Consider the following 24,815-nt stretch of genomic DNA (forward strand, 5'->3'; position numbering starts at 1 on the left):
TGGGGAAAAATGTTTTTACACAATTTCATAATGTCAACATTTTATTGTGATAATCTCTTCGAAAACTGATTACGTTACAGAGAATGTGTTACACATTGACATGAACCCCTATACTTTAAATAATACTCCGGCGTAAATGGAATCACCAATTAAATAAGGCTACTGGTAATATCCATTTATTTCTCTTTCAGAGCAGGATATAAATAATTGGACAACAGCTTTAACTTCCTGCAATGGAATAATACATTAACATGATAATCATAAGTGGTTACATTAACCATCAAACTTTCCTATAAGGATTGCAAACAGCTGATGGCAGTCTGATATTTCCTTCCATGACAGACGCATAGTGTTTAAAATAGGCTTATCCCGGAAGCCATTACTACTGTGTGTGCGCACAAGACTTTAAATGTTGATATGGAATTACATGTGTCCACCTGTGGCAGGTAGGAATGATAAATAAGCAGTATATTCATCTGCCAATACTCATGTCACACAACTCACTTGTCGTAAATTAGCTTATATGATCATAGTTACTCTAATCAAAGTCGCTCTAAAAGTTACTTAGTTTAAGTTAGTTGTGTCTGGTCTAGAGGAAGAAGAAGACTCTCTTCTTGAGGATGTAGAAGACCGTGGCGAGGAAGAGTGCGAGAGCGAGGAAGATGAGCAGTTTGTCAGTGAGCTCCCTGCGGTTGTACTTAGTGATGAGCTTTCTCCCCAGCTGGATGGTTCCGGTCATGGCCTTAAACTCATCGTTGGTCTCCAGGACCGCCTGAGACGAGGTTGCTACGGAGGAGAGAGTCCACACTAGGCTTTGGCAAAGACTTTGTGTCTGGACATATCAAATAGCTGACTGTTGAAATGTGTCAGCTGCTTATGTTTGTATTTGAAAAAAGCAACTGAGAAACAGTCCTTGTGTCCTCCAATTTGAGGGCTTTTCAAATCAAAATCAAATCAAAGTTTTTTGGTCACATACACATGTTCAGCAGATGTTATTGCGGGTGTAGCGAAATGCTTGTGTTTCTAGCTCCAACAGTGCAGTAATATCTAACAATTAACAACAATACACACAAACTTAAAAGTAAAAGAATGGAATTAAGCAATATATACATTTTAGGACAAGCAATGTCGGCGTGGCATTGACTAGAATACAGTAGAATACAGTATATACATATGAAACTCAACTGTAAAATGGCACCGGAAGAAATGGCAGCAGTTTTACGGACGCCCAACCAATTGTGCTATTATGTATTTTTTTCACATTATTTGTAACTTATTTTGTACATAATATTTCTGCCACCGTATCTTACGGCAGAAAGGAGCTTCTGGATATCAGGACAGCGATCACTCACCTCGGATTAGACAAAGATTTTTTTCTACAACAAAGACGACGCACGGGACATTCTCCAAACACCCCACAGGACCGACATCCCCGTTATTTGCAAGAAGAAGCGACGCAGGTACAGAGGACAAAGAGCCGGATGCCTGGTCAGGACCCGGAGAAGGCGACTGGGAAAGCTGCCGTTACCGTCAATACTACTCGCCAACGTGCAATCATTGGACAATAAACTAGACGACGTACGATCACGTATATCCTACCAACAGGACATCAAAAACTGTAATATCTTATGTTTCACGGAATCGTGTCTGAATGACAACATGATATTTAGCTAGTGGGATATATGCTGCACCAGCAGGATAGAACAGCACACACTCCGGTAAGACGAGGGGGGACGGTCTGTGCATATTTGTAAACAACAGCTGGTGCACGAAATCTAAGAAAGTCTCTAGATTTTGCTTGTGTGAAGTAAAGTATATTGTGATAAATTGCAGGCCACACTACTTGCCTGGAGAGTTTTCAGCTATACTTATTTACCACCACAGACAGATGCTGGCACTAAGACCGCACTCAGTCAGCTGTATAAGGAAATAAGCAAACAGGAAACCACTCACCCAGAGGCGGCGATCCTAGTGGCCAGAGACTTTAATGCAGGGAAACTTAAATAAGTTCTACCAAATTTCTATCAACATGTTAAATGTGCAACCAGAGGGAAAAAAAATTCTAGATCACCTGTACTCCACACACAGAGACGCGTTCAAAGCTCTCCCTCGCCCTCCATTTGGTAAATCCGACCACAACTCTATCCTCCTGATTCCTGCTTACACGCAAAAATTAAAGCAGGAAGAACCAGTGACTCGGTCTATAAAAAAGTGGTCAGATGAAGCAGATGCTAAACTACAGGACTGTTTTGCTATCACAGACTGGAACATGTTCCGGGATTCTTCCGATGGCATTGAGGAGTACACCACATCAGTCACTGGCTTTATCAATAAGTGCATCGAGGACATCGTCCCCACAGTGACTGTACGTACATACCCCAACCAGAAGCCATGGATTACAGGCAACATTCGCACTGAGCTAAAGGGTGGAGCTGCCGCTTTCAAAGTGCGGGACTCTAACCCGGAAGCTTACAAGAAATCCTGCTATGCCCTGCGACGAACCATCAAACAGGCAAAGCGTCAATACAGGGCTAAGATTGAATCATACTACACCCGCTTTGATGCTCGTCTTATGTGGCAGAGCTTGCAAACTATTACAGACTTCAAAGGGAAGCACAGCTGTGAGCTGCCCAGTGACACGAGCCTACCAGACGAGCTAAATCACTTCTATGCTCGCTTCGAGGCAAGCAACACTGAGGCATGCATGAGAGCATCAGCTGTTCCGGATGACTGTGTGATCACGCTTTCCGTAGCCGATGTGAGTAAGACCTTTAAACAGGTCAACATACACAAAGCTGCGGGGCCAGATGGATTACCAGGACGTTTGCTCCAGGCATGTGCTGACCAACTGGCAGGTGTCTTCACTGACATCTTCAACATGTCCCTGATTGAGTCTGTAATACCAACATGTTTCAAGTAGACCACCATAGTCCCTGTGCCCAAGAACACAAAGGCAACCTGCCTAAATGACTACAGACCCGTAGCACTCATGTCCGTAGCCATGAAGTGCTTTGAAAGGTTGGTAATGGCTCACATCAACACCATTATCCCAGAAAACCTAGACCCACTCCAATTTGCATACCGCCCAAACAGATCCACAGATGACGCAATCTCTATTGCACCACACTGCCCTTTCCCACCTGGACAAAAGGAATACTTATGTGAGAATGCTATTCATTGACTACAGCTCAGCGTTCAACACCATAGTACCCTCAAAGCGCATCACTAAGCTAAGGATCCTGGGACTAAACACCTCCCTCTACAAATGGATCCTGGGCATCTGGACGGGCCACCCCCAGGTGGTGAGGGTAGGTAGCAACACATCTGCCACGCTGATCCTCAACACTGGAGCTCCACAGGGGTGCATGCTCAGTCCTCTCCTGTACTACCTGTTCACCCACGACTCTGCATGGCCAGGTACGACTCCAACACCATCATTAAGTTTGCAGACGACACAACAGTGGTAGGCCTGATCACAGACAACGACGAGACAGCCTATAGGGAGGAGGTCAGAGACCTGGCCGTGTGGTGCCAGAATAACAACCTATCCCTCAACGTAACCAAGACTAAGGAGATGATTGTGGACTACAGGAAAAGGAGGACCGAGCACGCCCCCATTCTCATCGACGGGGCTGTAGTGGAGCAGGTTGAGAGCTTCAAGTTCCTCGGTGTCCACATCAACAACAAACTAGAATGGGCAAACACACCAAGACAGCCGTGAAGAGGGCACGACAAAGCCTATTCCCCCTCAGGAAACTAATAAGCTGCAACATCGAGAGCATCCAGACTGGTTGCATCACTGCCTGGTACGGCAATTGCTCGGCCTCTGACCGCAAGGCACTACAGAGGGTAGTGCGTACGGCCCAAGACACCACTGGGGCTAAGCTGCCTGCCATCCAGGACCTCTACACCAGGCGGTGTCAGAGGAAGGCCCTAAAAATTGTCAAAGACCCCAGCCACCCCAGTCATAGACTGTTCTCTCTACTACCGCATGGCAAGCGGTACCGGAGAGCCAAATCTAGGACAAAAAGGCTTCTCAACAGTTTTTACCCCCAAGCCACAAGACTCCTTAACAGGTAATCAAATGGCTACCCGGACTATTTGCATTGTGTGGCCCCCCCAACCCCTCTTTTACGCTGGTGCTACTCTCTGTTTATCATATATGCATAGTCACTTTAACCATATCTACATGTACATACTACCTCAATCAGCCTGACTAACCGGTGTCTGTATGTAGCCTCGCTTCTGTATATAGCCTGTCTTTTTACTGTTGTTTTATTTCTTTACTTACCTATTGTTCACCTAACACCTTTTTTGCACTATTGGTTAGAGCCTGTAAGTAAGCATTTCACTGTAAGGTCTACACCTGTTGTATTCGGCGCACGTGACAAATAAACTTTGATTTGATTTGAAATGGTGGAACCATCTCCACATTGTTCTCACCAGTGGTGCAGTGGAAGGTAAACACACGCAAACAGCATTTACGCACCTTTTTATGTTGCTCAAACGTTTACCCACCTATTACAAAAAAGTGCATTGTAAATATAGGGAGCATTACTTTATTCACTGTGAAAGGCGATCAGCGTTTACCCACTTTTTACCACTACATCACTGCTTCTCACTCATCTAGTTCTTCCAGATGTGTAAACACTGAAAGAAAAGGGAGCTAGGGGACGGGGACGGGGTCAGGGGCCGAAATTATAAACACTACTACTCCTCTCAGAAACACAGAATATGACATGATTTACACTCTGTACTCTAGGGGGCGCCACTCACCCAGCGTGGTCATGGTTTCCTCGCTCTGCGTCACCTGCTGTGACATCATCCGGCTGATGCTCATCAGGCTCTCAGTGATGTCACTGGACGACTGGGCCAGCCCCTCTTTGGTCACCTTTCTGATTGGAGGAAAAAATAAAGACATTCTAAATCTTCAGAGTAACAGACAACAATAAGACAGAAACTATAAACACACAGTGAAATAAGGGAACGACAATGAAACATTACAGAAGAGTATCTAGAAACAGCCAATATCTGTTTACCTATGTCTAAGTTCACTATCTCCTCCATAGAGAAGAGATTCCTTCTCCAGGTTGTCTAGTGACAGTTTACTGGCCAGGTTGGCCTTCCTCCATGCTGTCTGGTTACTGCAGGGATAGGAAATATACAGTTTCATTAGGATGCTTGCTTATAGTTTATGCACTACCACTATATGTAAAAGGTCTATGGAAAACACCAGAAAACCATTCTAAAGGAGACATGCATCCTACTAACTACTACAGATTGGATCCAGCACTGAAGAAACAGCAGTAATCCACACTCCTACCATGCTCTCTTACCTGACCATCTGCTTGCGGTGTCTGTCCACCTCACTGAGTAGCGCCAACTTGTCTGACTCCTTGTCCTGCTCCCTCCCCATCTGATCTAGGTCCTGTCAAACAGTGATCATTTCGTCAACAATAACTATGACGAAAAATACTCGTCAAGTGCCTATTTTTCCTGACTAAAACTATGACGATTACGAGACGTCCTGGGAAAAAAACCATAACTATTACAAATTACTTTTCATTTAGTTGACGAAAATGTGACGGGACGAGAATTCCATGTGAGATTAATCAACATTTAATTTAACATGAAGCTCATTTTCATCCATTTTGTCCAATCCAACGCATGCATGCAGAATATTTCATGCAATCCTCTCATTGACAGAATTGACATCTTTCAGTTGCGCGGTCTGATTGAGCTGAGCTGATCTGCCCGGATCTCCCACACAGTTCCCGGACGGTCTCTTCAGTCACTCGTCAATCTTCTGAACGGATGCGAAGCCAGGACAATGGACTTGTAACTAAACTCAACTATAAAGATGTTTTACTCTCGCACTCTTACTTTCAAGGCTATTTTTGCTTTGATCACATCAGAAGCTCTATTTTCCCATGTGCGCTGTTACTCATTAATCTGTGTTGCCGCTCTCGCGCCACAGACCGCAAACGCGACATGCGGTTGCGGTTGCTTTTTTCCTATGCTAAAAACGAATGCTATTTGTTGAATATTACAAGTACATTAATACTTCTGGCATTTTTGTAAAGCTCATATCCCCTTTTCAATGAAACCACTTACAGTTGAAGTCGGACGTTTACATACACCTTAGCCAAATACATTTAAACTCAGTTTTTCACAATTCCTGACATTAAATCCCAGAAAATATTCCCTGTTTTAGGTCAGTTAGGATCACCACTTTATTTTAAGAATGTGAAATGTCAGAATAATAGTAGAGAGAATGATTTATTTCAGCTTTTATTTCTTTCATCACATTCCCAGTGAGTCAGAAGTTTATATACACTCAATTAGTATTTGGTAGCATTGCATTTAAATTGTTTAACTTGGGTCAAACGTTTCATGTAGCCTTCCACAAGCCTCCCACAATAAGTTGGGTGAATTTTGGCCCATCCTCCTGACAGAGCTGGTGTAACTGAGTCAGGTTTGTAGGCCTCCTTGCTCACACACGCTTTTTCAGTTCTGTCCACAACATTTCTATAGGATTGAGGTCAGGGCTTTGTGATGGCCACTCCAATACCTTGACTTTGTTGTCCTTAGAACATTTTGCCACAACATTGGAAGTATGATTGGGGTCATTGTCCATTTGGAAGACCCATTTGCGACCAAGCTTTAACTTCCTGACTGATGTCTTCAGATGTTGCTTCAATATAGCCACATAATTTCCCCTCCTCATGATGCCATCTATTTTGTGAAGTGCACCAGTCCCTCCTGCAGCAAAGCACCCCCACAACATGATCCTGCCACCCACGTGCTTCACGGTTGGGATGGTGTTCTTCGGCTTGCAAGCCTCCCCTTTTCCTCCAAATATAACAATGGTCATTACGGCCAAACAGTTCAATTTTTGTTTCATCAGACCAGAGGACATTTCTACAAAAAGTACGATCTTTGTCCCAATGTGCAGTTGCAAACCTTAGTCTGGCTTTTTTATGGCGGTTTTGGAGCAGTGGCTTCTTCCTTGCTGAGCAGCCTTTCGGGTTATGTCGATATAGGACTCGTTTTACTGTGGATATAGATCCTTTTGTACCTGTTTCCTCCAGAATCTTCACAAGGTCCTTTGCTGTTGTTCTGTGATTGATTCGCACTTTTCGCACCAAAGTACGTTCATCTCTAGGAGACAGAACGCGTCTCCTTCCTGAGCGGTATGATGGCTGCGTGGTCCCATGGTGTTTATACTTGCGTACTATTGTTTGTACAGATGAACGTGGTACCTTCAGGCGTTTGGAAATTGCTCCCGAGGATGAACAAGACTTGTGGAGGTCTCCAATTTGTTTTCTGAGGTCTTGGCTGATTTCTTTTGATTTTCCCATTATGTCAAGCAAAGAGGCACTGAGTTTGAAGGTAGGCCTTGAAATACATCCACAGATACACCTCCAATTGACTCAAATGATGTCAATTAGCCTATCAGCCATGGCATCATTTTCTGGAATTTTCCAAGCTGTTTAAAGGCACAGTCAACTTAGTATGTAAACATCTGACCCACTGAAATTGTGATACAGTGAATTATAAAAGTTAAATAATCTGTCTGTAAACAATTGTTGGAAATATTACTTGTGTCATGCACAAAGTAGATGTCCTAACCGACTTGCCAAAACTATAGTTTGTTAACACGACATTTGTGGAGTGTTTGAAAAACGAGTTTTAATGACTCCAACCTAAGTGTATGTATTTGGGTTAATTGGTCAGCACTAATATTTGGCTTTGCCTTTTAGGTTATTGTCCTGCTGAAAGGTGGATTTGTCTACCAGTGTTTGTTGGAAAGCAGACTGAACCAGGTTTTCCTCTAGGACCTTATTTGCCTGTGCTTAGCTCTACTCTTTATTTTTCTACAAAAAAACTCGCTAGTCCTTGCTAGTGCTGTTGGGGTGACAATATTACCGCCACACCGGAAGTCATGACTGCAGTAAAATGCCACATGACAGTCGAGTCACGGTAATGTCCTTTAATGCACTCTGGACATGCTTTGGTAGTACCGAACTTGCTAACTACCATCCGATCACTAACGACCTGGTAGTCCGGGCTCTATTGTCCCGCTAACCCCTCTGACAATGTAAATATAATCGAAAATCACATCAAACACTTGTCATCAAATCAGTAGGCCTATCATACTTTTATAACGAACGTCACTGTGACGATCAATTTGAAGAAAGAAGTTCAACAGCAGGTTGAAACAGTGTAAAACATGGTTGTTGTGGATGTTGTTTAAAGCCTAACAGAACGAAACGGTCAGCGCTTTCTAAGGTGACGATTCATTCAAAACACCCATACGCATATTAGAGTTTATGCATAGGCTTATGAGACCAAAACACTTAATTAATACTATGATTGTGCCCTTATACAATACATAGCCTACTGCATATTACTCATGGCAGAAAAACATCAAACAAAACTGATTTAAGATCTTTGGTAGATAATTGGTCTAGCATATACTCCAAAATTAAACACATTTGAGTACTCGCCTTTGAGTGTGGACAGTGTTATTATGCATACTGGATTATGCAGACTGGTTACCCTATTCTACGCTCCAACATGTCTATCCATGAGTCGGTGAGAGAACATAGAGCCATAGTCGATGCTGTTGGTTCATTGATTGTACAGGGCTGCTTACAGTTAGACTATAATTAGTGTATTTGATTTTGAATAGCCTAGTAATAGGGAATGTTTTATATTTTCATAATTAATTGAGTGACACATTACATTTAGCTATACAGAATATCTCACCACCATGTGTTTCCTCCTCCTCTCTCTCTATTCCTTTCCAGATTTCGCAGACAGGCTGTCAACAGTTTAGTGAAATATGTTTCGTTGCGAAAACATGTTACCATCGATGTTCCCGAACAGGTTTCACTTGGTTTCCAAATTAAGCACTGGTTAGCTACATGAACAAGGTTGGAGCGCACATAGCATGCAAGCTGGGGCCAGTTGTACTGTTAGAGGGGCCGGTTACATTAGACGTTATTGTTGTCATATCGTTTTCTTCACTGCATTGCAGGCATTAGCAGGCAAAAGACCATGTTCATAATCATCATCGTTGCCACTGTCTAATAACGGATGTAAAAAAAGAACGATAGCAAAAATTAGTGATGTAAAAATTATTTCATACTCCACATTTAGGGGGGCCACAAGGGGGTCCAAAATTGTTGTCACAGGGGCACTGGCCCCCTCCCCCCAGAACCGCTAGTGCTGCCCATTTGATAATGAATGGTCCATTCTAAATCGAAACTAATTGTACATACTGTATTAGTAAAGACAAGATTAAATTGAGAATTGTCTGATGTGAAAATATGATCGCTTGATGAGAGAACAGCTGTGCAGCCTGAGGCAAGGAACAGAGCGCAAGCTTTTTCTGCTACTTTCTCAAATCATCACAAGCCTATAGTCGCACCATACAGCCCATATATGTTTTGATTTCTAAGACATTCTAATGTTTGTATCATTCACAACACAAGTTGTCAATTAACTCTAAATCTAGCTCAACATAGCCACTTCATACGCGCACGTGCTCCGGAATGGGAAAAATATAATTTCTATTTTATTCAGCTAAGCTCAATTATATTCTTTTTACTATAAAATCATATAACATAAAATAATTTTATGGGACTTATAAGCATATCTTGTCAGCTAAATGAACAAGCCTACAGCATGGAGTTTATAGCCAGATAACATAGGCCTACAGTAGACCAACTCATATACTGTTCTTCTGAAATACATTTTCTTCATATCATGTTTCTTTAGACCTGACAAAAATAAATAGTGGATTTATTGTGATGATGTATATTACATTTATTAGATTTTTGAAAATGTAGATGTTCTAAAGGCGTGCATCAGTGAGTGGTATGAGTGGAGTCCTGGAGATGCTAAACGTGTTTATGTTAATAAACTCGGCAACTGTTTTAAAGTCGCCATTAGCCCCATGGTGAAATCACTGAGTGGTTTCCTTCCTCTCCGTCAACTGAGTTTGGAAGGACGCCTGTATCTTTGTAGTGACAGGGTGGTTGATACACCATCCAAAATGTAATGAACTTCACCATGCTCAAAGGGAGATTCAATGTCCACTTTTTTTTCATTTTTACACTCAACCAACCTTACAGATAGATAATTGTATATGCGTGGGGTACAGAGATGGGTTAGTTGTTCAAAAAATCATGTTAAACGCCATTATTGCACACAGCGTGAGTCCATGCAACTTATCACTTAGGCAAATTTTTACTCCTGAAATGATTTGGGCTTGCCATAACAAAGGGGTTGAACACTTATTGACTCAAGACATTTCAGCATTTCGTTTTTTTATTACTGTGTAAACATTTCTAAAAACATGATTCCACTTTGACATTATGGTGTAGATGAGTGACACAACATCTACATTTAATGAATGTTAAATTCAGGCTGTAAAACAACAAGGTGTGAATATTTTCTAAAGGCACTGTATCTAGCAGTGGCCATCTGGCTAGTATCAAAAAGGGCTTTCTACAAAATAGCAACATCAGCACCAAAGATTTGTATTGTTACATCTGTGTCAGCAGAGAGAGTTTTGAATCTAGACCATAAGCAATATGCACAGATATGCATTTCCAAACAACGCTACTGCCACCTTCTGGTTTGGAGTATTATAACAAGGCTGAGTGGATGACGTCTTCCAAGGTCTTTGCTGTGTGAACCTTTAGAAACTATTGACTGTTGACACTGTTCAGCGGTGCTATGTACTGTCGGCAGGCAAACGTTTGACAATCCTACCGGTGTGTCTGAGCTTTTAAAGTTGGATTTATTTGGATAGTCCATCTGTAGATGCTCTACAGACTATATACTAACCCTAAACGTAAATCTTAACCTTATTCTAAACCTAACCTTAGCAAGCAGTTGCTTATCATCCTATTGTTTGTTGATAGTATGACCATCTGTAGAGCAAATCCACACAATCCAAATAAACTGACCGATATGACTAAAATCTTACTACGACTAAAATGTCTTTTAAAGATGAACTAAGACTAAAACTAAAATTGCTGCCAATATTAACACCACTGTCAAACACTCAGTTATAATGTGTCCTACAACTAACATTGATGGATACAGCTCAATATGAACTGATGTATCCAAGGTTTGAATCTCAATAGTCTTAAGTCTCCCTTCAACATATCTGATACAGTGGGCTCCAAAATTACTGGCACCCCTGACTGGCAATGCACAAACAATGCTTAAACAACAATAAACAATATAATTATAGAGATAAACTCAAAATACCAACATGTGAGAAATACTGTACTTTATTCATGTTTCAATGGAACCAACCAAAATAATTTATTGATTTAATTAAAAATCAATGTCCTCCAAATCAAGGTTTCACAATTAATGGCACCCTTAAATATTATTGTAAATAACATCTACGAAAATTAAACCACAAATTAAATTCCACTTATTTAAGTTTATCTAAGTCTTAAGGAACTGTATTGAGCCATTACATCACTTCCTGTTTCACTAGGGTATAAAAATGAGGTAACACACATGCAATATCCCAACACCACGAAGAAAAGAAAAGAACTGGCAGTTCAAAAGAGACAGATGGTCGTAGACCTTCATAAATCTGGTAATGGCTACAAGAAGATCCACAAACAATTGAATATACCACTGGGCACTGTCAGGGCAATTATTAAAACATTCAAAAGATATGGAACAGTTGAAAACCTCACGGATAGAGGACACAAATGCATTTTGCCCCCCAGGATAGGGAGGAGGATGGTGAGAGAAGCAACAAAATCCCCAAGAATCACTGTGAAAGAATTGCAGGCCTTGGTGGCGTCTTGGGGTCACCAGGTTTAAAAAAGCACCATCAGACGCCACCTCCACAACCACAGGCTCTTTGGAAGGGTTGCCAGAAGAAAGCCCTTAATGACCCCAAGACACAGATGCAAGCGCTGGGAGTTTGCCAAATGTCATTTAAATTATGACTGGAAGAAGGTGCTCTGGTCAGATGAGACCAAAATTGAACGTTTTGGTCAGATACAGCATCGGCATGTTTGACGTCGAAACAGAGATGCATACAAGGAGAGGAACCTCATACCCACAGTGAAATATGGAGGGGGGTCAGTGATGTTTTGGGGCTGGTTAATTCCAGAGGTCCTGGGGCACTGGTTAAGATTGATGGCATAATGAATTCCACCAAGTATCAGGCAATTTTGGCTGACAATCTGGTTGCCTCTGCCAGAAGGCTGGGACTTGGCCGTAGGTGGACTTTCCAACAAGACAATGACCCGAAACATACCTCAAGATCCACACAGAAATGGTTCTGTGACAACAAAATCAATGTTCTGCCCTGGCCATCTCAGTCGCCGGACCTCAATCCAATCGAAAACCTGTGGGCTGAGTGGAAGAGGGCATTTGATAAGCGCAAACCCAAGAATGTGAAGGATCTTGAAAGGATCTGCATAGAGGAATGGTCCAAAATCCCTCCAAATGTGTTCCTTAACCTTGTCAAACATTACAGGAAAAGACGCCATGCTGTTATCCTTGCCAGAGGTGGTTGCACTAAGTACTAAATGAGGAGTGCCAATAATTATGAAACCTTGATTTTGGTTCAATTTATTTTGTATTAAATACTTGTATAATTTTGGTTGGTTCCATTGAAACATGAATAAAGTCCAGTATTTCTCACATGTTGGTATTTTGAGTTTCTCTATAATTATATTGTTTATATTTTGTAAAGTTTTGTTTGTGCATTGCCAGACAGGGGTGCCTGTAATTTTAGCCCACTGTAGATCTGGACAGGTGAAATCTCCACCAGGCAGTTGAAGGACAGGAAATGAGGAATGAAGGCTATTTGTTTTTTAGAACATTGAAATGTTTTTGAGACAGGAGGATTAACTGTCTCTTACCTGAATCCGTAGCCTAAGGTTGTTGAATTTTGCTTTCACTTTGGCATTCAACTCTGTCAGCTTGACGTGTGGTCCTATACACTCATTGACATCCTAATGTCAATGGGTAAATGAGAGATATAGATAAAATCAGACAAATGGTTTTGTCATATATCCAAAGGTTCAAAAAGATGATCAGTCCAAATCTATTCAGACTCCCGGCCATTGTACCAAAATGGGTCAGTGGCCAACTCAAAAAAAAAGATAAGAGCCCAACCAGCTGCGACAGAAAATAAGGTTATTCTCAACAATGAGTACATGACAACATACAATATCGTTGCATTATATGGTCTAGAACAATAACCTACTGAATCAATATTCATACCTGTACAAGAGCTTTTATTTCCAAGTCATATTTGATGATTTCTTGCTCGCATATTCGGACGTGGACATCCGACGACGCCATGTTTGACAACAAACTCGTCTACGGCAAGCGAGGAGTAACTGAATTGACTTTCCCATAGTTCGTAGAAGTAGCGCGTCTCTTTACTTACACAGCAAAGAGGGCATTTCGGTCGTGAGCAACAAGAACCGGTTTAACAATGCAAAAACATGTAAATCAATACGTGGATTGATTGATGACGTTTAATATCTAACATTTCTAAGGACAATTCTGAATGCCATCACACAGACACAATGAAGGACACATGGAATAAAAAAAAGGCTGCATTACATGCAACATCATTTAATTTATGGGGTACGGCGAGTCCAATAATGGACTAAAGGAACCTAATGTTACTGTTTAGAGGGGAAATGGCTCTGGCGCCCAGCCAAATACTCCATCTAAACATGATTCGATTGTCCATTGTGGTAAGGTTCTAGAAAAGCCCTCTACTTTCAAACCACATCAAAATAATTTCACAAATGCAAAATATATACTTACTGCACTGATTTAACATGGTTGCATCTGACAGTATTTTTTAGTGACACATTTGTGGCGTCTTCCATTTACACACAGGTGTTCATAGACACAATCACAGGTATCTAATTAGCATGTAGTCGCTTCTTTCTTCCTGTCTTTTTTCCATAAACAAAACGCTGCAACATGGAAATATGGCAGCGTGGGAACCCTAACCTATAAAAGGTGCGTAGTAATTTCACCATACCACAAGCGATGAGTGCTAACGTTTAGAGCAACAAAACTCCCCTGGCCAGAAGATACTATCGTCAATAGGCGCTAAAGGTATTTAGCATCTATAAATGGGCTAGGCTAAATAGCAACATGCCTTGACAAGATCATATATCAATGTTAGAGAATCAAAATGTCATACAGCACATCACACACCATACAAATCAAAGGTTGATACTTTATTCTTAAAGCACTAAAGAGGATTTCTCTAGAAAAGTCCTTTTGGTGATCCGTTTGTACAAATCATCTTTGCAGGCATCTCTCCACTCTCACTAAGGTCAGGTGTCAAAGGCTGGGTTAAGGCTTAAGCTGTACAAGAACAGTTCCCTTTGTGAGGTGATAGAGTGAGGGCTTCATTGGTGTACAGCAGTGAGTCAGGTCCTCCCCTGCAGAGAACAAACAGAAAATTGTACAGATTAAAATAGATAAAGAGAGGAAGCCACGACTACAGACTATTGACAGAGAACGGTTTATTTCTTCATTGATTGATTTAATCTAGTGGCCAACACATTTGCAGTTAAAAGGCTGAATCGCAGTATAGACTTACAAAATATAACAAAATAAATTGAGTGATGATATGGACCTCTCAGGTGTATCTGACTGGGTTTACCTGTAGCAGGAGAGGGGCCGAGGGCTGGTAGACTGGTAGACTAGGGCCAGTGGGTTTACCTGTAGTAGGAGAGGGGCCGAGGGCTGGTTGACTAGGCCCAGTGGGTTTACCTGTAGTAGGAGAGGGGCCGAGGGCTGGTTGACTAGGGCCAGTGGGTTTACCTGTAGCGGGAGAGGGGCCGAGGGCTGGTAGACCGGTAGACTAGGGCCAGTGGGTTTACCTGTAGTAGGAGAGGGGCCGAGGGCTGGTTGACTAGGGCCAGTGGGTTTACCTGTAGCTGGAGAGGGGCCGAGGGCTGGTAGACTGGTAGACTAGGGCCAGTGGGTTTACCTGTAGTAGGAGAGGGGCCGAGGGCTGGTAGACTGGTAGACTAGGGCCAGTGGGTTTACCTGTAGTAGGAGAGGGGCCGAGGGCTGGTTGACTAGGGCCAGTGGGTTTACCTGTAGTAGGAGAGGGGCCGAGGGCTGGTTGACTAGGGCCAGTGGGTTTACCTGTAGTAGGAGAGGGGCCGAGGGCTGGTAGACTAAGGCCAGTGGGTTTACCTGTAGCAGGAGAGGGGCCGAGGGCTGGTTGACTAGGGCCAGTGGGTTTACCTGTAGTAGGAGAGGGACCGAGGGCTGGTAGACTAAGGCCAGTGGGTTTACCTGTAGTAGGAGAGGGACCGAGGGCTGGTAGACTAAGGCCAGTGGGTTTACCTGTAGTAGGAGAGGGGCCGAGGGCTGGTAGACTCATAGTCTAGGGCCAGTGGTAGTAAATGTACCAGATGGTATCATTCTTTAGAGCTGGTCCAAACAGAGGGTTGAGCTGGGCCAGGATCGCTATCAGCCAGCTGAAAACATACAACACATACTAATGATTACACAACTACACATCTCTGTCATGGCTTCAATTATGTGTAATGGCTTTGTTTGTGCTCCCCATGAAGAATAGGAGCATTTAAGGCATCTGATGGGGATCTAAATGAAGAATAAAGATACTTGTGCATGTCTTTCACTTTTAGACATTCTTGTTCTACCCTATAGTAATGGACAAACATGACAGCAGGGTCAGCTATAATAGAGGAAACCAACTAAGTGCTCAGTACAGCAGACTGAAGGAGACAACATAGCACACTAGTTTCTTCCCTCAGCTGCTGTGGAGACTATCCCCATTACATGGTCTGCACTGGCCCCTGGTGGAGATATGGCAAAATAACATGACACGGTTATCTGCTCGCCTAACAACTTTGAAAGCTAAATAATTAACTATGAAATGAAATGGCATCTCAGGACTAACAGGTTATATTGAATGGGATCATTACCTACCGTACAAGTAACAAGTGTACTCTGGGATCATTTAACTACAATACTCTGGGATCATTTAACTACAATACTCTGGGATCATTTAACTACAATACTCTGGGATCATTTACATTTACATTTACGTCATTTAGCAGACGCTCTTATCCAGAGCGACTTACAAAATGGTGCATTCACCTTATGATATCCAGTGGAACAACCACTTTACAATAGTGCATCTAAATCTTTTAAGGGGGGGGGGGGGGGTTAGAAGGATTACTTTATCCTATCCTAGGTATTCCTTAAAGAGGTGGGGTTTCAGGTGTCTCCGGAAGGTGGTGATTGACTCCGCTGTCCTGGCGTCGTGAGGGAGCTTGTTCCACCATTGGGGTGCCAGAGCAGCGAACAGTTTTGACTGGGCTGAGCGGGAACTGTGCTTCCTCAGAGGTAGGGGGGCGAGCAGGCCAGAGGTGGATGAACGCAGTGCCCTTGTTTGGGTGTAGGGCCTGAACAGAGCCTGAAGGTATGGAGGTGCCGTTCCCTTCACAGCTCCGTAGGCAATCACCATGGTTGATTTAACTTTAACATTTAACTACAATACCCTGGGATCATTTAACTACAATACTCTGGGATCATTTAACTACCGTACAAGCAACAGGTGTACTCTAGGCCTACACTTATTTTCTCTAACCGGCAAAACCGACCATGATCAACTTTCAGCTTGTCTACATTTGTGACAGACTGGTAAGCACTATGTATTGATGTTGGGGCATTGAAATCGAGCTGCAATTGGAGAATAACCTAAGGGTAAAGTGTTCTCTCTCTGTGCCTATGTGGGACATATGCATAGCACATAACTATCTCCAAATATAAGCTAATAGTCCAGTTTCACACTTTCATGGAAAGCAACTTAGCTAGGCCCAACATTATGCATGATGCAAGACTCAAACACACAACACTGGGGTGTAATCAATACGAGTTTCTAGTCAACAAATTCAGGTAGGTCCCTCACAGTTTTGTTCCGTTTGCTCTGTTTGGTTCATAAACAGTAAACGGTTTCCGTAATGAATACACCCCTGATGTTGCCTGCCTGCACCTTGTGCCAACCAACTGAGCCAAATGAATATAAGAAGGGCCCTCAGTGATACTGTGAAATATTCTGCTACATTCCTGAGAGGACTATACTTACAACAGGTAGCAGCAGACAGCAGTTAGCACCAACATGGTAACTATCACTCTGTGGGGGGGGAGAGAGAGGCATTATTCCACTGGGCCAAAACATTACTACAAAGTAGTAACAAGACATTAGGCTATACATTTGTACCACTACAAAAAAACATGACTCATATCTATGGTTTATTATGACGCGTGTTCATTTCTCAGATGTACTACTAGACCTAGTTCATGCAGATAGGGCTTCATCATGCCAACTTGAGTCACCTGCAAGTGACAGAGCAGATGGGCACTAGACATGGACTGGGGAAGTTCCAAAATGACATCTTGATTTGTCTATATTCCATTACATTTTTATCCAACAAGGACAAAGAAATTTAAAAACATTGTCAAATGTTAAAGTTTATTCTAGTTAAAACTAGAGCTTACTACTAACTTTTCTAGTTAGCAACATGTAAGTTAGCTAGATAGTGTTTTTCTATCATGTTAGCTAGCTAATTTACTTACCCTCTGTTCGGTCCTTTGGGGATAAACCACGGCACAACTCCACCAATAATCCCCCAAAACAGAGTCATTACCGACATGGGAATTACAAAACTAAGCGCCGCCATGTCTGTCTTTGTAAATAGCTTTAAAAGTAGAGAAAGTAAACGTATACACTTGGCAACGCGACTCAACGCCAAAATAGCGAAGTGTTGCCGGACTAGGAAGTATGGATCACATGATGTCGCCACAGTAAACTGGGCGTGTGGCGGTAGCAAAAGAGTTTCATAAACTGATCCTAGACCAGTGTTTTCTCGAGGAAACTGATCCTATGGGAACATTTTGTTTTTGTAGGGTTTTTGGATAAACGCCGAAAATAAGGTCTGTGGTAACACAGGCTTATATCTTATACATTTTGTTCTATGAGATAGGCGTCATCACCTAACGTTACTTTTTGTGAATTTTGAAGCATTTACGTAATAAAAACACAAAGAACATAAAAGGCTTAATAATTCATAAAATAAATGTTAACTGGCTGATATTATCTCATAGAAACAAAAAGTATAAGATCTCCTAAACCTCAAAACTCTATTCTTTCCACATTCATTTTCCACATAGGAATGGCTGAACGAACCAGAGATATATTTTCCGGTTTTTAGGACTACAAGCTGACGAGCTCTATTCTCTCTTCGTTATTACACGAAGTCTAAAGCCACCCAACTATTTCATTCATGCAAACCTTTACATTTTCCTTGGCTAAAGCTTGGGTTTGTATAGGCAAAACACTGCCCGTTTAGTGCTAAATTAACAGTCCAGTGCTAAATTGATACGGTTTAACATTTAGATTAGATCATGATATCAGGGGATACAGATGATCCCAAATCAGCACTCATACAGTAACCACGTTTCCATCCACACTTTTTATGCGAATAAAGTCAAAACTTATTAAAACCAAGAAGTGTTGGTACAATCTTATAAATGCCGACAGATTTGTTCGTCAGACGTGGAGGTGTCTTTTCGTGTCGGTAAAATGTGTTATGCGACAAATTGCGGTGGAAACCTTTTTATGCGCAAATATTGATATACCATCATATCGAACTAAACTTGTCAAGCGATGGCATGTTGTGTGGTCCTCCCACTACAACTCGGGAAAGCATGCTCCCGAGTGGCACAGCGGTAAAACATTGCATCTCAGTGCTAAGTGTCACTAAAGACACTGGTTCGATTCCAGGCTGTATCACAACCGGCCCTGATTGGGAGTCCCATAGGGCGGCGCACAATTGGCCCAGCGTCGTCCGGGGTATGCCGTCAATGTAAATATTTTTAACTGACTTGCCTAGTTAAATAACATTTGGCTAGATTAAATACATTATGAACTTCACAGGGGGTGGTGAAAGTGCACGATGATATTGATGCTCCTATTCAATAAATATCGATGGTCTTAATCTAGTGACATGATCGATGTTTGAAAAACAGTCTTGCACTTATCCATAATAATCTCAATATGTAGACTAGCCAACCCACACAGTATCTGTGAGTGCAGGTGCCAAGACCAGAGTAGGCACATTTGCTATTTAACGCAAGTTTGACAAAACTACCCGTAGAGTTCAAAATGTGATGTAAACACATTGAACTTTTGATTTTTATTCAGGACATGAAAACGTAATCAGAAAAGAAAATTGTGTGCACAAAGATTGTGAACCATCATGCAATCAGGCTGGTTCCACCATGCTAAACCAGAGTAACTTTAATACTTCCATTTACGACAGACAATGAAATTGATTTGTACAGCAGTTTATTGTAAGCAATAGATTTTCACTCTGCCATCTTCTCAATGGTTTCCTCCTTGTATTTGCCCTTCTCCTTTCCGTCAGCGCGGGACTTGGCCTTACGCTCCAGGATCTTCTTGCGATCCTTGTCCAGCTTTAGCCTGGTGATCACAACCTGGGAGGGAAGAGGGAAAAGACAGATGTGAGGATTTATTCTAGGTCGACTTCGATAAAAACAGTGGTGAAAACCGATTGTGAACCCCAAAATGAATTCCTCTTCACGAAGAAACATCTCAGCCCCAATACTAGTTAAACTATACCATGAAGAAACATCTCAGCCCCAATACTAGTCAAACTATACCATGAAGAAACATCTCAGCCCCAATACTAGTCAAACTATACCATGAAGAAACATCTCAGCCCCAATACTAGTTAAACTATACCATGAAGAAACATCTCAGCCCCAATACTAGTCAAACTATACCATGAAGAAACATCTCAGCCCCAATACTATAGTCAAACTATTCCATGAAGAAACATCTCAGCCCCAATACTATAGTCAAACTATTCCATGAAGAAACATCTCAGCCCCAATACTATAGTCAAACTATTCCATGAAGAAACATCTCAGCCCCAATACTATAGTCAAACTATACCATGAAGAAACATCTCAGCCCCAATACTATAGTCAAACTATTCCATGAAGAAACATCTCAGCCCCAATACTAGTCAAACTACACCATGAAGAAACATCTCAGCCCCAATACTAGTCAAACTACACCATGAAGAAACATCTCAGCCCCAATACTAGTCAAACTATACCATGAAGAAACATCTCAGCCCCAATACTAGTCAAACTACACCATGAAGAAACATCTCAGCCCCAATACTAGTCAAACTATACCATGAAGAAACATCTCAGCCCCAATACTAGTCAAACTATACCATGAAGAAACATCTCAGCCCCAATACTAGTTAAACTATACCATGAAGAAACATCTCAGCCCCAATACTAGTCTAGCAACATCAGAAGCCAGCCAGGCTTCGGAAGATAAATTGTGAGTTTCTGCGAAACAGTGGACTTTATCTGCAACTCAGCATGCAATCCCAATCAGAAATGACAAATACACATCCAGACATAACATGGAGAGCCATTCTATTAGACAAACGAGAAGAGCCCTCTAATTCTACACAAGACCTGGGGAATCATATCAAATGTATTACTACTAATAGCACTGATGTCCAAGACTGGCTGGAGCCTAGGCCAAAACCTATCTTCAGTTTCACAATTTAACATTGAGCCGAGACAATGTCCTACATGTCAGGTAAATGCAGTAAGTGGAGCACTAGCATGTAGTCAATGTTTCCTCCCCAGTTCAGCATACATTGGGTGCCTGTCTTACTACATGTTGTTCAAACCAGTCAAGTCATTCAGTAACTTACAGTCAGGCTGACTATATTCAACTAATCTTCCTTCGTAACAGAAAAACACCCGTTGCATTGACATCCGAAGGCTGAAACCAGTGGTGATTGGCAAATATCTACATTCGCTCAATTTACCCTCACCAGGCACCCTACCGAAACATTTGAACTCTTTCTAAATTAATTGTGCTTTGATTTTGCGCCTCCTTCTCAAAATACATTGGAGAACGTCAGAGGGTGGGAGAAAACATCTTGAAACTGAGGTGTCACCCAGACTTGTCCAACAGAAACATGCAACTGTTTTTGTTTTTTTATCTCCCAATTGCGCCAACTGAACATGACACAGGTGTGGTGACCACTTAGCTTGGACACTGAAAAAGCTGCATGTATTTAAACATTCCAACAGGTATCCATCAACAGGTAGCTGCTGAGAAGGGTAGTTATTTAGATGTTTTTAACACCCCACAATGATACAATACAAAATAACGATTTGTTTAAAAAAAACAACATTGTGAACCACTCAAATTGAGTTGAGAAACTAAAACAATGATTATCCAACATGGTACAGAGGTAATATATAATACATCTATACACATAAACAAACAAAGTACATGCATGTGACTACAGGTAGACGCTAGAGCCTTACCTTGCTGGGGTGGATGCCGACGTGCACCGTGGTTCCGTTGGCCTTCTCTCTCTGCACGCGCTCAATGTAGATGACGTACTTCTTCCTGTAGACCTGCACTACCTTGCCAATCTGCTGGCCTTTGTAGTGTCCACGGACAACCTGCACAGCACAAACATGGAAAATGACATTAAAAACAACATCACCCACTTGAACAAAATCCTAACACTAATTTGAATTGGTCTGAAATCAGGTGTTAGTTCGGGTCTGGCCTGTATTACAGGGCTGGAATTGTATGTAGTTCCTCATGCATGTTAGTAGCAGCCAGTAAGGCAACCTCAGAATTAGTGTAGTCTGTTGAAACGCGTGGTTCTGGGGGTCTTTACCTGGACTTCGTCGTCCTTGCGGATAGGCATGGACCTCGCATTGTACTTCTGACGGAGCTCCTTGGAGAGGGGGGAGGACATGATCTTCCTGCGGATGTGTGAGGGGGCATTGAAGTGCCTCTTGCGGTTCTTACGCCGCGAGGATGTCACAAATGGATTCAGCTTCATGTTGATGGCTGCAGGGCAAACATCAGATTAGAGGGTTAGCATTGACCGACAACTTGCTACATGTCAATCATTTGTAGTTTAGGCTGTGTGTTTGTTACAAGTAACAAACCAACACCACAGCATAGTTTATGTACAACACAAAGTGACAGAGCCAAGAGATTTCCCACCTAAAAGGTAACGTTTGTTCGCTAGCCTTATAAACGAGTACCTCAAGCTGCAAAATGTTAGTAAGGTGAAGCTAGTTAGCTACATAGATGGGTAACGTTAGCTAGAGTCATTTTCTGGATCTCATGTCAATACCTAGCTACAACAGCTAACGTTAGTTAGACATCAGGCTATCCGCCCAACAAACAGCAGAACTAAGATTGAACAATGCAGAAACAATCACCGAGAACACTAACTGGAAGTTTATACACAGATCTATGATCTGCTATGCACGCGTCATATCCATGCATTAAACATGACATGGGTACACACAGTTAGCATTAGCAACCTAGCTAGGTAGCCATGTTAGATGATTGTCAAGCGCAGTTGACTTCAGTGTTAGTGAAAGACAAACTACACATCAATGCCATGGGTTTCTCTAAACGAAACACTATGCGAACATATCGTGTAATTAACGTTCAGGCTCGGTTGAATTCACAGCCTGTCTGCCATTCTCTAGAGTTGGTAGCTGCCAACACAGGTGGAGGGATGCAGATTACGGGACGTTTGATATAGCCATTAATATCCAATTTGTCTCCAATACTGACCACTATAGAATAATAACAGGGGTACCTGACTTTACATGTACTTTTGGGGATGTACAAAAGTGTATAACATAGGATGGATGTTGATTACGTTGGTGAAATTGTCAACCAGGAATTCTTACCCTGCCGATAACTCTTCTGTGGCCGGCGGAAAAGAGACCTTCATTGTACTTCCGCTCCGATTAGTTCACACACGAATCCCGCGAGAAGTACATTCACAGTTAGCAGGACAGGAAAATGGTCAAATTCACGCACTTCTCAAGAGAACATCCCTGCTTATCCCTACTCACTAAACACATATGCTTAATTTGTAAATTATGTCTGATTGTTGGAGTGTGCACCTGGCTCTCCGTAAATAAATAAAAAACCAGAAAATGGTGCCTTCTGGTTTGCTTAATATAAGACATTTGAAATGATTTATACTTTTACTTTTGATACTTAAGTATATTTTAGCAATTACATTTACTTTTGATACTTAAGTACATTTAAAACCAAATACTTTTAGATTTTTACTCAATAACTACTTTGAAGTGAATTTCACTTTTACTTGAGTAATTTTCTATTATGGTATCTTTACTTTTAAAGATGTAAAGAGAATTGTATGAGAAGTATGAAAATTGGGTACTTTTTCCACCACTGAACCTATGCACAGTGGTGGTTCTAGACCATTTCAACTGGGGGGGGGGGGCAAGCTTGGGCCAGTTGTACTGTTAGAGGGGCCAGTTACATTAGACGTTATTGTTGTCATATCATTATCTTCACTGCATTAGCAGGCAAAAGACCATGTTCATAATCATCATCGTTGCCACTGTCTAATAACGGATGTAAAAAAAGAAAGATAGCAAAAATGTGTTATTTAAAAATGATTTCATACTCCACATTTAGGGGGGCCACAAGGGGGTCCAAAATTGTTGTCACAGGGGCACTGCCCCCCCCCCCCCCCCCCCCCCCCCCCCCCCTCCAGAACCGCTAGTGCCTATGCATCATACTGTATGTGTAGATGGCTTGACAGAAATGGTAGCAGAAGGGGAATGTTGAACTTTTGTTGCACACATATCCAGATGATACTGCGTTCTCATAGGCTTACAATTATGTTTTGATTATATCTTGAACAGTAGCTAAGATTATATTTGGTTGTGATCTTTGCAAAATAACTATTTTGGATGCAGCAGTTGTTAGCTAGAATGCTAACACTCATTGATTTAGGCTGTAGCAAAAGCTATCCAAAGAGCCATTTTACTAGTTGAAGTTGTGGTGTTTTTTTTAAAGTATTTGCAGTTAATTTATGATGATGACACACATTAGATCTAATCTAAAAGTAGTCTGAAATTCATTCATAAGCAACATGTAAATAGAGGCTTTTTTTGCTGGTGTTCTATAAGAACTCCCCCTTGTTCTGCCACCAATTTGCGCGCATCGCCCTCGTCCGTGAATTTTTGTAAACACAGAAAGTGTTCTATGGAAGTATGCTATTGTAGAATATTAGCAATATGGATGTTGACCAAGAGATGTCGCCATAAACCATGATGTAATTCCTTCGGACCTCTTGGACCTGTCAAGAGTTTCCATCTTCACTGGCTCACCCTGATCATCAATTAGTAGGCTAAACATCCGGAGAAGAGACCTAATACAAACTACTTTGTAGCCTGTTTATTGAGGCTTGCTTGACAAGGATTTATCACCATCATCATCTAGGCTATTTGTCAGTTTATTGAAAACATTATTCATATATTATCTTCTGTAGCCTAGCCTAAAACTCATGAAGGCCAAGAGCTGAAACACGGTGGCTTTACTTTTAACTATATATAAATTAGGCTATTCTGAGGAACCTCTGTCCTCAAAGAGGTGCGTAATTTCCCCTTCACTTCGCTCTCTAAATTATGGAATGATCTAGGCTACTTCGCTTTACTTTGCTCTCTAAATTATCAAATTATCTAGGTTATTTATTAAGAGGAGGGGGGGTAAAGGTTCATTTTGAATCACGCCAAGACAAGGCAATTTCCAACTCCGCCACACACTACCCCGTACCCCTCCAGCCCCTCCCTACCCACTCCTGTCAGATATCCGG

At 41.9% G+C, this 24,815-nt stretch overlaps 3 protein-coding genes across 4 annotated transcripts; all 3 read right to left on the minus strand.

Annotated features, from left to right (window-relative positions):
- Window positions 1-315: 315 nt before the first annotated feature.
- On the minus strand, window positions 316-13,632 carry LOC106604293 (vesicle transport protein SEC20). 2 transcript variants are annotated; one of them, XM_014198788.3, is made up of 6 exons: window positions 13,282-13,632; window positions 12,918-13,010; window positions 5,337-5,428; window positions 5,040-5,144; window positions 4,777-4,895; window positions 316-786 (listed from the first exon to the last, which is right to left on the minus strand). In XM_014198788.3, the coding sequence occupies exons 1-6, from the start codon at window positions 13,360-13,362 to the stop codon at window positions 590-592; spliced, it is 687 nt and encodes a 228-aa protein (XP_014054263.1). In that variant the 5' UTR covers window positions 13,363-13,632; the 3' UTR covers window positions 316-589. The 2 variants fall into 2 exon arrangements, with proteins under 2 accessions (XP_014054263.1, XP_014054264.1); XM_014198789.3 differs by lacking the exon at window positions 12,918-13,010.
- A 619-nt stretch (window positions 13,633-14,251) lies between these two features.
- On the minus strand, window positions 14,252-17,916 carry atp6v0e1 (ATPase H+ transporting V0 subunit e1). The gene is made up of 4 exons (XM_082975059.1): window positions 17,653-17,916; window positions 17,162-17,209; window positions 15,391-15,524; window positions 14,252-14,471 (listed from the first exon to the last, which is right to left on the minus strand). Exons 1-3 carry the CDS (start codon window positions 17,754-17,756, stop codon window positions 15,431-15,433), a joined length of 246 nt encoding a protein of 81 aa, XP_082831185.1. The 5' UTR covers window positions 17,757-17,916; the 3' UTR covers window positions 14,252-14,471; window positions 15,391-15,430.
- A 1,490-nt stretch (window positions 17,917-19,406) lies between these two features.
- LOC100194649 (ribosomal protein L26) lies at window positions 19,407-22,885 on the minus strand. Its single transcript, NM_001245841.1, has 4 exons — window positions 22,870-22,885; window positions 21,831-22,006; window positions 21,466-21,606; window positions 19,407-19,572 (listed from the first exon to the last, which is right to left on the minus strand). The coding sequence occupies exons 2-4, from the start codon at window positions 21,996-21,998 to the stop codon at window positions 19,444-19,446; spliced, it is 438 nt and encodes a 145-aa protein (NP_001232770.1). The 5' UTR covers window positions 21,999-22,006; window positions 22,870-22,885; the 3' UTR covers window positions 19,407-19,443.
- Between the last annotated feature and the right edge of the window lie 1,930 nt (window positions 22,886-24,815).

This window comes from Salmo salar, chromosome 05, assembly GCF_965601325.2.
Source record: "Salmo salar chromosome 05, fSalSal1, whole genome shotgun sequence".
NCBI classification, from domain to species: Eukaryota; Metazoa; Chordata; class Actinopteri; order Salmoniformes; family Salmonidae; genus Salmo; species Salmo salar.

Excerpts from the sequence above, each read along its gene's own strand:
- LOC106604293 (XM_014198788.3), bottom strand. The coding sequence starts at position 13,362 with ATGGCGTCGTCGGATGTCCACGTCCGAATATGCGAGCAAGAAATCATC. Across the intron at positions 5,145-5,336 it reads CACCGCAAGCAGATGGTCAG|TAACCAGACAGCATGGAGGA; the intron begins GTAAGAGAGCAT and ends CTATCCCTGCAG. Across the intron at positions 4,896-5,039 it reads GATAGTGAACTTAGACATAG|AAAGGTGACCAAAGAGGGGC; the intron begins GTAAACAGATAT and ends TCCTCCAATCAG.
- atp6v0e1 (XM_082975059.1), bottom strand. The coding sequence starts at position 17,756 with ATGGCGGCGCTTAGTTTTGTAATTCCCATGTCGGTAATGACTCTGTTT. Across the intron at positions 17,210-17,652 it reads CCCAAAGGACCGAACAGAGG|AGTGATAGTTACCATGTTGG; the intron begins GTAAGTAAATTA and ends CCCCCCCCACAG. Across the intron at positions 15,525-17,161 it reads GCTGTCTGCTGCTACCTGTT|CTGGCTGATAGCGATCCTGG; the intron begins GTAAGTATAGTC and ends GTATGTTTTCAG.
- LOC100194649 (NM_001245841.1), bottom strand. The coding sequence starts at position 21,998 with ATGAAGCTGAATCCATTTGTGACATCCTCGCGGCGTAAGAACCGCAAG. Across the intron at positions 21,607-21,830 it reads GCAAGGACGACGAAGTCCAG|GTTGTCCGTGGACACTACAA; the intron begins GTAAAGACCCCC and ends TGTGCTGTGCAG. Across the intron at positions 19,573-21,465 it reads TCGGCATCCACCCCAGCAAG|GTTGTGATCACCAGGCTAAA; the intron begins GTAAGGCTCTAG and ends CTTCCCTCCCAG.